This window comes from Salmo trutta, chromosome 40, assembly GCF_901001165.1.
Source record: "Salmo trutta chromosome 40, fSalTru1.1, whole genome shotgun sequence".
Classification (NCBI taxonomy): domain Eukaryota; kingdom Metazoa; phylum Chordata; class Actinopteri; order Salmoniformes; family Salmonidae; genus Salmo; species Salmo trutta.
In genome coordinates, this window is record NC_042996.1 from 2,022,122 (window position 1) to 2,034,709 (window position 12,588).

A 12,588-nucleotide genomic window follows, 5' to 3' on the forward strand; every position below is an offset into this window, starting at 1 on the left:
AGTGACACATCAGAACGCCAGGATGACTCCTACATTGACCTTGACCCCAACGAGGCCCTGCGGGAGACTCCGTACCTGGAGCAGTCCCACGAGGAGCTGGGAGAGGTGAGGAATGATGTGTAGTCAGTACCGCTGGCTCTTATTGGTCAGGCGGACTGAGCCCAGCTTACTCTGTATAAATGCATCTGATTGGACAAGCGATGTGAGAATTTTCCACCAAGGAAAGTTCGACTCAGTAACATTGAAGACAATCAGCTTGATTTGTTATTTTTTAAGATTCAAGGCCTCAGAGAATATACTTAAGAGAAAACAAGTGGCATTTCTTTGAATACAGTGGGAACACTTGATAAAACTTGGTTTAAAATGAGGACGAGTTAGATGATACTGGGAACTGAATGAATTTAACGCGGGGGGGCTGCCTTAATCGACATCATCGGCGCCCGGGGAGTAGTTGTTGGGGGTTAACTGCCTTGCTCAAGGGCAGAACGGCAGATTTTTCCACCTTGCCAGCTCGAGGATTCGAACCAGAGACTTTTCAGTTACTGGCCCAACAGCCTTAACCGCTATGCTAGCTGCCGCCACGCTGGTTGAAAGAGAAGTGAAAGGAGCAGAGTCGAGGCGTCCATCGAGTGGTGTGTGTGGGCAGCAGTCATCAGAGTGAAGCCTCAGACAGCCCCTAAATCAACCTGTCTGTGATCTCTCTCTAACCCTCTATCACTGTCTTATGTCCCATTGTCTAACGTATTTTAGTCTGACACGTTGGAACCTAAATTACGTGACAAGTAATCAGGACGTCCATCTCTTCTGCCACAGTTCCCCTGCAGTATGTAGAATGTTATACATGACAAGACCGTACTCCATTAGAATTAGACTTGTCAACAAGTCTTTAGAGGTTTGATGGAGCTTCGTAAATTATTTGTTCATGATTATGAAATCTTCAGCACTATTAATATAGCCTTAGCCAAGTGCCACAGGCAGGGCATGAAGAAATGATATTTGAAAGTGTTTGCGTGTGTATACCTGCCTGTGTGAAATCCCTCCCAGCTGTTCTGTGCTGAATTAGAATTGTCATTTTCGATAGCTCGAATTAAACAGCCAGCAGATGCTAAACTGGGAAGACCAGAGATGTGAATAATGAACCGATTGATAACTGAGGAAGTTTTTCAGACTGGAGAGATGTTCATACTGAATAATATCACGGAGCAACTCCATAATGTGCTTGTATCATATAGGTATATTCTCCAACCCTATGTGAATACTGTGACCTTACATAGCCCATCACCTAGCAACCTCATCAACAGGTTTGGATCTCTTGGCGCAACAGCTACGATGTTGACTTTACAGTTGCTGAAGCGGCTTCAAGACCCGGTCGGGACTAACCCCAGAATTCATTCAATATGAAAGTGTGTGTGGTGTGTACAGTGAATCACCAAACCTTTACATGTGTGTGTCCCAGGCTGGTGAGGCGTCCCAGACAGAGACGGTGTCGGAGGAGAATAAGTCTCTGATCTGGACGCTGCTGAAGCAGGTCAGGCCTGGGATGGACCTGTCTAAAGTGGTCCTGCCCACCTTCATCCTGGAGCCACGCTCCTTCCTGGACAAGCTGTCCGACTACTACTACCATGCTGACTTCCTCTCTGAGTAAGTACTGCTACCATGCTGACTTCCTCTCTGAGTCAGTACTACTACCATGCTGACTTCCTCTCTGAGTAAGTACTGCTACCATGCTGACTTCCTCTCTGAGTCAGTACTGCTACCATGCTGACTTCCTCTCTGAGTAAGTACTGCTACCATGCTGACTTCCTCTCTGAGTAAGTACTGCTACCATGCTGACTTCCTCTCTGAGTCAGTACTACCACCATGCTGACTTCCTCTCTGAGTAAGTACTGCTACCATGCTGACTTCCTCTCTGAGTCAGTACTACTACCATGCTGACTTCCTCTCTGAGTCAGTACTACTACCATGCTGACTTCCTCTCTGAGTCAGTACTACTACCATGCTGACTTCCTCTCTGAGTCAGTACTACTACCATGCTGACTTCCTCTCTGAGTCAGTACTACTACCATGCTGACTTCCTCTCTGAGTCAGTACTACTACCATGCTGACTTCCTCTCTGAGTCAGTACTACTACCATGCTGACTTCCTCTCTGAGTCAGTACTGCTACCATGCTGACTTCCTCTCTGAGTCAGTACTACTACCATGCTGACTTCCTCTCTGAGTCAGTACTACTACCATGCTGACTTCCTCTCTGAGTCAGTACTCCTACCATGCTGACTTCCTCTCTGAGTCAGTACTGCTACCATGCTGACTTCCTCTCTGAGTCAGTACTACTACCATGCTGACTTCCTCTCTGAGTCAGAACTACTACCATGCTGACTTCCTCTCTGAGTCAGTACTACTACCATGCTGACTTCCTCTCTGAGTCAGTACTACTACCATGCTGACTTCCTCTGAGTCAGTACTATTACCATGCTGACTTCCTCTCTGAGTCAGTACTATTACCATGCTGACTTCCTCTCTGAGTCAGTACTACTACCATGCTGACTTCCTCTCTGAGTCAGTACTACTACCATGCTGACTTCCTCTCTGAGTAAGTACTGCTACCATGCTGACTTCCTCTCTGAGTCAGTTCTGCTACCATGCTGACTTCCTCTCTGAGTCAGTACTACTACCATGCTGACTTCCTCTGAGTCAGTACTGCTACCATGCTGACTTCCTCTCTGAGTCAGTACTACCACCATGCTGACTTCCTCTCTGAGTCAGTACTACCACCATGCTGACTTCCTCTCTGAGTCAGTACTACTACCATGCTGACTTCCTCTCTGAGTCAGTACTACTACCATGCTGACTTCCTCTCTGAGTCAGTACTACTACCATGCTGACTTCCTCTCTGAGTCAGTACTACTACCATGCTGACTTCCTCTCTGAGTCAGTACTACTACCATGCTGACTTCCTCTCTGAGTCAGTACTACTACCATGCTGACTTCCTCTCTGAGTCAGTACTACTACCATGCTGACTTCCTCTCTGAGTAAGTACTGCTACCATGCTGACTTCCTCTCTGAGTCAGTACTACTACCATGCTGACTTCCTCTCTGAGTCAGTACTACTACCATGCTGACTTCCTCTCTGAGTCAGTACTACTACCATGCTGACTTCCTCTCTGAGTAAGTACTGCTACCATGCTGACTTCCTCTCTGAGTCAGTACTACTACCATGCTGACTTCCTCTCTGAGTCAGTACTACTACCATGCTGACTTCCTCTCTGAGTCAGTACTACTACCATGCTGACTTCCTCTCTGAGTAAGTACTACCACCATGCTGACTTCCTCTCTGAGTCAGTACTACTACCATGCTGACTTCCTCTCTGAGTCAGTACTACCACCATGCTGACTTCCTCTCTGAGTCAGTACTACTACCATGCTGACTTCCTCTCTGAGTCAGTACTACTACCATGCTGACTTCCTCTGAGTCAGTACTGCTACCATGCTGACTTCCTCTCTGAGTCAGTATTACTACCATGCTGACTTCCTCTCTGAGTAAGTACTGCTACCATGCTGACTTCCTCTCTGAGTCAGTACTGCTACCATGCTGACTTCCTCTCTGAGTCAGTTCTACTACCATGCTGACTTCCTCTGAGTCAGTACCACTACCATGCTGACTTCCTCTCTGAGTCAGTACCACTACCATGCTGACTTCCTCTCTGAGTCAGTACTACTACCATGCTGACTTCCTCTCTGAGTCAGAACTACGGTTGTAATGATGTCGTTTTAACTAGTATTGCCTGCTGGGACAGTACTACCAAGCTGACCAATCAAAGGTCTTATATAGTAGGACATTACTACCAAGCTGACCAATCAAAGGTCTTATATAGTAGGACAGTACTACCAAGCTGACCAATCAAAGGTCTTATGTAGTAGGACAGTACTACCAAGCTGACCAATCAAAGGTCTTATATAGTAGGACAGTACTACCAAGCTGACCAATCAAAGGTCTTATATAGTAGGACAGTACTACCAAGCTGACCAATCAAAGGTCTTATATAGTAGGACAGTACTACCAAGCTGACCAATCAAAGGTCTTCTATAGTAGGACAGTACAGTCAGACCTGCCAAAGATACAGACAAATATTCAAAGATGTATCTTTAACTTGATTTAGGTCCTCATTGCGATTTGATGTTGATCATTTCCAGGGCAGCTGTGGAGGAGAATGCCTACAACAGGATGAAGAAAGTAGTGAAGTGGTATATCTCTGGATTCTACAAAAAGCCACAGGTGATTAGAACATTCACTTAAAATCACTGTTTCAGCAGGGTCATGTTCATTAGGAAAACAGTGGAAAACATTTTTCAAAAAAGAAAAGTAAGTGTTTCTTACTGGATAGGACCTGGTAGTCCCTCAATTTCAGTCCATTTCTTCTGTTAGGTGCCTAATGAACACGACTCTGTTGTGGATGTGACAAGATGTCCCTCGGTATCTCTACCATTCAGCGGACGTATCTAAAGCTCAGTTTTTCCTCCTTCTGAAAACCAGGGACTGAAGAAGCCATATAACCCCATCATCGGTGAGACCTACCGCTGCATGTGGCTCCATAGCAAGACCAACAGCAAGACCTTCTACATTTCTGAACAGGTGACAGAGCCAGGAGGGGAGACTACTCCCTAATATGTGATTGTCTGGTTGGGATTTTTAATCTGACATTTGAGCAATTGATTCACCTAGTAGTTATTGTGTAAATTATGGATGTGTGGGGGAGTGGATGGATGGAACGATGGATGGGTTGGTGGATGGATAGATGGAACGATGGATGGGTTGGTGGATGGATAGATGGAACGATGGATGGGTTGGTGGATGGATAGATGGATATACGGGTTGGTGGACGGACGGATTGATGGATATACGGGTTGGTGGACGGACGGGATTGATGGATATACGGGTTGGTGGATGGATAGATGGATATACGGGTTGGTGGACGGACGGATTGATGGATATACGGGTTGGTGGACGGACGGGATTGATGGATATACGGGTTGGTGGACAGATGGATTGATGGATATACGGGTTGGTGGACGGACAGATTGATGGATATACGGGTTGGTGGACGGATGGATTGATGGATATACGGGTTGGTGGACGGACAGATTGATGGATATACGGGTTGGTGGACGGATGGATTGATGGATATACGGGGTTGGTGGACGGACAGATTGATGGATATACGGGTTGGTGGACGGATGGATTGATGGATATACGGGTTGGTGGACGGACGGATTGATGGATATACGGGTTGGTGGACGGATGGATTGATGGATATACGGGTTGGTGGACAGATGGATTGATGGATATACGGGTTGGTGGACGGACGGATTGATGGATATACGGGTTGGTGGACGGACGGGATTGATGGATATACGGGTTGGTGGACAGATGGATTGATGGATATACGGGTTGGTGGACGGACAGATTGATGGATATACGGGTTGGTGGACGGATGGATTGATGGATATACGGGTTGGTGGACGGACAGATTGATGGATATACGGGTTGGTGGACGGATGGATTGATGGATATACGGGTTGGTGGACGGACAGATTGATGGATATACGGGTTGGTGGACGGATGGATTGATGGATATACGGGTTGGTGGACGGACGGATTGATGGATATACGGGTTGGTGGACGGATGGATTGATGGATATACGGGTTGGTGGACGGACAGATTGATGGATATACGGGTTGGTGGACGGATGGATCAACGGGTTGGTGGATGGATCGACGGATTGATGGATGGATGGATGGATGGATTGACGGGTTGGTGGATGGATAGATGGATGGACGGGTTGGTGGATGGATGGACGGGTTGGGGGATGGATAGATGGATGGACGGGTTGGTGGATGGATGGATGGATGGATGGACGGGTTGGTGAATGGATGGATGGACGGGTTGGTGGATGGATAGATGGATGGACGGGTTGGGGGGTGGATAGATGGATGGACGGGTTGGTGGATAGATGATGGATCGACGGATGGATGGTTGAATCGACGGGTTGGTGGATGGATGGACGGGTTGGTGGATGGATGGACGGGTTGGTGGATGGATGGATGGGTTGGTGAATGGATGGGTTGGTGGATGGATGGATGGATGGGTTGGGGGATGGATAGATGGATGGACGGGTTGGTGGATGGATGGATGGATGGATGGACGGGTTGGTGGAAGGATGGATGGACGGGTTGGTGGATGGATAGATGGATGGACGGGTTGGTGGATGGATAGATGGATGGACGGATGGCTGGTTGAATCGACGGGTTGGTGGATGAATCGACGGGTTGGTGGATGGATCGACGGGTTGGTGGATGGATGGGTTGGTGAATGGATGGATGGATGGATGGGTTGGTGGATGGATGGATGGATGAATGGATGGACGGGTTGGTGGATGGATCGACGGGTTGGTGGATGGATGGGTTGGTGGATGGACAGGTTGGTGGATGGATGGATGGATGGATGGATGGACAGGTTGGTGGATGGATGGATGGATGGACAGGTTGGTGGATGGATGGATGGACGGACTGGTTGGTGGATGGATTGACAGGTTGATGGATGGGTTGGTGGATGGATTGACAGGTTGATGGATGGGTTGGTGGATGGATGGATGGATGGATTGACAGGTTGGATGGGTTGGTGGATGGATGGATGGATGGACGGGTTGGTGGATGGATGGGTTGGTGGATGGACAGGTTGGTGGATGGATGGATGGACCGGTTGGTGGATGGATTGACAGGTGGATAGACGGATGGATGGACAGGTGAATGGATGGATGGATGGATGGACAGGTTGGTGGATGGATGGATGGACGGACCGGTTGGTGGATGGATTGACAGGTTGATGGATGGGTTGGTGGATGGATTGACTGGTTGATGGATGGGTTGATGGATGGATGGGTTGGTGGATGTATGAAAGAAGGATTGTGATAGGTTTTCAGAAGGTCTAGACTCTACAACATGACATCTTCTGGTAGACTGGCTATGATCAGGGCTAGCTTCCAGTACCTGTCCTCCTGACCTTTGACCAATCACCTTCAATCCCTGTCAGGTATCCCATCATCCTCCAGTGTCTGCGTTCTACGTCAGTAACAGGAAGGACGGCTTCTGTCTCAGCGGAAGCATCCTGGCCAAGTCCAAGTTCTACGGTACAACACACACTCATGTGCACACATATCTACATACATACACACACACACACACACACACACACACACACACACACCACACACACACACACACACACACACACACACACACACACCCACCTGACAAACAGCAAATGCGTATAGAGAGAGACGTCGGGCCTGTCTCATTATCAGTGGGAAGAGAACATTTGGTAACACATTTCTGCTGTAAAAAAAATATATATATATATAATTTTAAAGGCGCACCTAACAAATGTTTTATCTGTGTTAACACCCTTTCCTTGGTGTTGTCAGGACGATGTGTCTTCTTTGCAGGAAACTCCCTGTCGGCCATATTGGATGGAGAGGCTCGGCTCACCTTTCTCAACAGAGGAGAAGACTACGTCATGAACATGCCCTACGCCCACTGCAAAGGTCTGACCTCTTTTACTGACTGGAGTCTTACTGTGAAAGAAACACACATTACATTAAGGTCTGACCTCTTTTACTGACTGGAGTCTTACTGTGAAAGCAACACACATTACATTAAGGTCTGACCTCTTTTACTGACTGGAGTCTTACTGTGAAAGCAACACACATTACATTAAGGTCTGACCTCTTTTACTGACTGGAGTCTTACTGTGAAAGCAACACACATTACATTAAGGTCTGACCTCTTTTACTGACTGGAGTCTTACTGTGAAAGCAACACACATTACATTAAGGTCTGACCTCTTTACTGACTGGAGTCTTACTGTGAAAGCAACACACATTACATTAAGGTCTGACCTCTTTTACTGACTGGAGTCTTACTGTGAAAGCAACACACATTACATTAAGGTCTGACCTCTTTTACTGGCTGGAGTCTTACTGTGAAAGCAACACACATTACATTAAGGTCTGACCTCTTTTACTGACTGGAGTCTTACTGTGAAAGCAACACACATTACATTAATACCCATAGAATTATATATGCCCGCCTAATGTTCTTTGCAAGCTTACCAGGGTTGGGCTCAATTCAAATTGAAGTCAATTCAGGAAGTAAACTGAAATTAGAATTCAATAATTAAAAAGAGTCAATCTATTTTTAATGACTTCTTGTATACTAACTATCCTCCCTGTGTAGGGTACCATCTCTACTGTAGTGTATACTAACTATCCTCCCTCTGTAGGGTACCATCTCTATTGTAGGGTATACTAACTATCCTCCCTCTGTAGGGTACCATCTCTACTGTAGTGTATACTAACTATCCTCCCTCTGTAGGGTACCATCTCTATTGTAGTGTATACTAACTATCCTCCCTCTGTAGGGTACCATCTCTACTGTAGTGTATACTAACTACCCTCCCTCTCTCAGGCATCCTGTATGGCACCATGACTCTGGAGCTGGCAGGCCAGATCACCATTGCCTGTGAGAAGACAGGATACAGTGCCCAGCTCGAGTTCAAACTCAAGGTAGGAGGAAATAACGTGTTCTTTAGCTACAATCATTTAACTTTTAGTCTTTAATGAACAAAAGCTTCAAACTGCATTAGGCAGTTTTAGTGCTTGAAACTCTAATCAAGCTCTAGATGGGAGGGAGGGGGGCAACTCTCATCTTGGAGAGCTACAGGACCCACCTGCAGGCTTTTACTCCAGCCCCAATGGAGCACAACTGATTCTACTAATTAGCTGCTCAACAGGACCTTGATTAGCTGAATCAGGTGTTTTAAAGTGGGGTTGGAACAAAAGCCTGCATACCCAGTACCTAGCCGAGAGGAGGGTTGCCTGACCCACCCCTGTGCTGCATCTTGAACTTCAAAACACCAATACCAATGTGATGAATACTCCTTTCTGGAACACTTTATTTTACAGCCTTCTACTTACCAGGTAATACTTAGATAGTACTTGTTGAAGTGGTAGCTACCTAGAGTAATAGTATAGTTAGATTAGTAGCTATGTACACAGTTGTTTATTTTGAGACACAAGCATCAATATGTCCCATTTGGTACCAGGTAGTTACCAAGACTATGAGGTCATTACCAGAATTATCCTTGATGCCATGTAACATGGTTACCATGTCTCCACTTTGATGCCATGTAAATACCAGGTAAGAACCAGGTTAAACAGGGCTGTAACATAAAGCGTCACCCTCCCCGTCTCTTTTCAGCCGTTCTTGGGTAACAATGACAGTGTAAACCAGGTCTCTGGAAAGATCAAGCTGGGGAAGGAGGTGCTGGCTACGCTGGAGGGACACTGGGTAAGTTCATGATGTATCCAACAGAAGGAAAACTGACAAACAGTTTGGGACTGGAAATGCTTATTTTCGTTTTCCGTTGCAAAAGTTGGTGCCCTAATGAACACAACCCTACACTTCTCTTTAAAACCTCTTTGGGCTAGGTGGGGCGCTAGTGACCCACCTTAACAACATCCGGTGAAATTGCAGAGCGCGAAATTCAAAATACAAAAATCGTAATATTAAACATTCATGAAAATACAAGTGTCTTACGTTGTTTAAAAGCTTAACTTCTTGTTAATCCAACCACTTTGTCAGATTTCAAAAAGGCTTTACGGCGAAAGCATACCATGCGATTATCTGAGGGCAGCGCCCCACGTACAAAAGCATTAAAAACATTTTCCAAACCAGCAGAGGCGTCACAAAAGTCAGAAATAGCGATAAAATAAATCACTTACCTTTGAAGATTTTCCTCTGTTTGCAATCCCAAGGGTCCCAGTTACACAACAAATGTTTTTTTGTTCGATAAAGTCATTCTTTATATCCCCAAAAAGTCAGTTAAGTTGGCGCGTTTGATTCAGTAATCCACACGTTCCACTCGTTCAACATGCATACAAAGGAATCCCAAAAGTTACCAATAAACTTCGTCCAAACAAGTCAAACAACGTTTCTAATCAATCCCCTAATATGTAAATAAACGATCAAATTTAAGACGGAATGTAGTATGTTCAATTCCGGAGATAAATAACGAAGTGCGCGCCCTCATCCACACGCTCCACAAGACTACAGTCCAAAATGAGAGCCACCTTGAAAAACTACAATTACTAACTCATTTTTCAAAAAACAAGCCTGAAACCCTTTATAAAGACTGTTGACATCTAGTGGAAGCCATGGGAACTGCAATCTGGGAGGAATTCCTTTGAATATCCCATAGACAAGCATTTGAATGGGTGGTGACCTCAAAAAAAAAAAAAATCGGGTTTTCGCCTGCCATATCAGTTCTGTTATACTCACAGACATTATTTTAACAGTTTTAGAAACTTCAGTGTTTTCTATCCAATGCTACCAATTATATACATATCCTAGCTTCTGGGCCTGAGTAACAGGCAGTTTACTTTGGGCACGTCAGTCATCCGAACTTCGGAATACTGCCCCCTAGCCCACATGCATTGAATTTTTTAAAGGTTTCGAAGTATGGAAAGTTGTTATTTTCCACCCCAAAGGTCAAACTGACTTTAATTATGTCAGGAGACCTGACCTTGATGAAGTTTTAATGGAGGCCACCGAACATGCACTTTCACCTACCTGCTTAATGCATCCAAACTGTATGTAGATTTAAGTCACCAATTAAATGTAAAATGGGTTGTTTTCTGCACCAAAGGCCAGAGACACTGTTGAATACGTGCTGAGACTGTTAGTTTGTCAGGGTGACAGGCTGCGTACACAGTATATCATCATCAATATCAATATCTGTTAGTTTGTCAGGGTGACAGGCTGCGTACACAGTATATCCTCATCAATATCTGTTAGTTTGTCAGGGTGACAGGCTGCGTACACAGTATATCATCATCAATATCTGTTAGTTTGTCAGGGTGACAGGCTGCGTACACAGTATATCATCATCATCATCAATATCTGTTAGTTTGTCAGGGTGACAGGCTGCGTACACAGTATATCATCATCAATATCTGTTAGTTTGTCATGGTGACAGGCTGCGTACACAGTATATCATCATCATCAATAACTGTTAGTTTGTCATGGTGACAGGCTGCGTACACAGTATATCATCATCAATATCTGTTAGTTTGTCATGGTGACAGGCTGCATACACAATATATCATCATCAATATCAGTTAGTTTGTCAGGGTGACAGGCTGCGTACACAGTATGTCATCATCATCATCATCAATATCTGTTAGTTTGTCAGGGTGACAGGCTGCGTACACAGTATATCATCATCATCAATATCTGTTAGTTTGTCATGACAGGCTGCGTACACAGTATTATAATCAATATCTGTTAGTTTGTCATGGTGACAGGCTGCGTACAAAAATATCATCATCAATATCGTTAGTTTGTCATGGTGACAGGCTGCGTACACAAGTATATCATCATCATCAATATCTGTTAGTTTGTCAGGGTGACAGGCTGCGTACACAGTATATCATCATCATCATCAATATCTGTTAGTTTGTCAGGGTGACAGGCTGCGTACACAGTATATCATAATCAATATCTGTTAGTTTGTCATGGTGACAGGCTGCATACACAATATCATCATCAATATCTGTTAGTTGTCATGGACAGGCTGCGTACACAGTATATCATCATCAATATCTGTTAGTTTGTCATGGTGACAGGCTGCGTACACAGTATATCATCATCAATATCTGTTAGTTTGTCATGGTGACAGGCTGCGTACACAGTATATCATCATCAATATCTGTTAGTTTGTCATGGTGACAGGCTGCGTACACAGTATATCATCATCAATATCTGTTAGTTTGTCATGGTGACAGGCTGCGTACACAGTATATCATCATCATCAATATCTGTTAGTTTGTCAGGGTGACAGGCTGCGTACACAGTATATCATCATCATCAATATCTGTTAGTTTGTCATGGTGACAGGCTGCGTACACAGTATATCATCATCATCATCATCAATATCTGTTAGTTTGTCAGGGTGACAGGCTGCGTACACAGTATGTCATCATCATCATCAATATCAGTTAGTTTGTCAGGGTGACAGGCTGCGTACACAGTATATCATCATCAATATCTGTTAGTTTGTCATGGTGACAGGCTGCGTACACAGTATATCATCATCAATATCTGTTAGTTTGTCAGGGTGACAGGCTGCGTACACAGTATATCATCATCAATATCTGTTAGTTTGTCATGGTGACAGGCTGCGTACACAGTATATCATCATCAATATCTGTTAGTTTGTCATGGTGACAGGCTGCGTACACAGTATATCATCATCAATATCTGTTAGTTTGTCAGGGGTGACAGGCTGCGTACCAGTATGTCATCATCATCATCAATATCTGTTAGTTTGTCAGGGTGACAGGCTGCGTACACAGTATATCATCATCAATATCTGTTAGTTTGTCATGGTGACAGGCTGCGTACACAGTATATCATCATCAATATCTGTTAGTTTGTCAGGGTGACAGGCTGCGTACACAGTATGTCATCATC

At 45.0% G+C, this 12,588-nt stretch overlaps 1 protein-coding gene across 1 annotated transcript in view; it reads left to right on the top strand.

The window, feature by feature from the left end:
- The window catches only part of LOC115180073 (oxysterol-binding protein-related protein 8), a 42,779-nt gene extending 33,321 nt beyond the window's left edge, over positions 1–9,458 (top strand). Inside the window, exons 8-15 of the mRNA XM_029741971.1 lie at positions 1–105; positions 1,457–1,641; positions 4,194–4,275; positions 4,534–4,632; positions 7,091–7,187; positions 7,503–7,601; positions 8,524–8,621; positions 9,316–9,458. The exon at positions 1–105 is cut by the window's left edge and continues 121 nt beyond it. Of these exons, the coding sequence (XP_029597831.1) occupies positions 1–105; positions 1,457–1,641; positions 4,194–4,275; positions 4,534–4,632; positions 7,091–7,187; positions 7,503–7,601; positions 8,524–8,621; positions 9,316–9,417 (867 nt within the window). The 3' untranslated portion in view covers positions 9,418–9,458. The remainder of the gene's footprint in view (positions 106–1,456; positions 1,642–4,193; positions 4,276–4,533; positions 4,633–7,090; positions 7,188–7,502; positions 7,602–8,523; positions 8,622–9,315) is intronic.
- Positions 9,459–12,588: the final 3,130 nt, after the last annotated feature.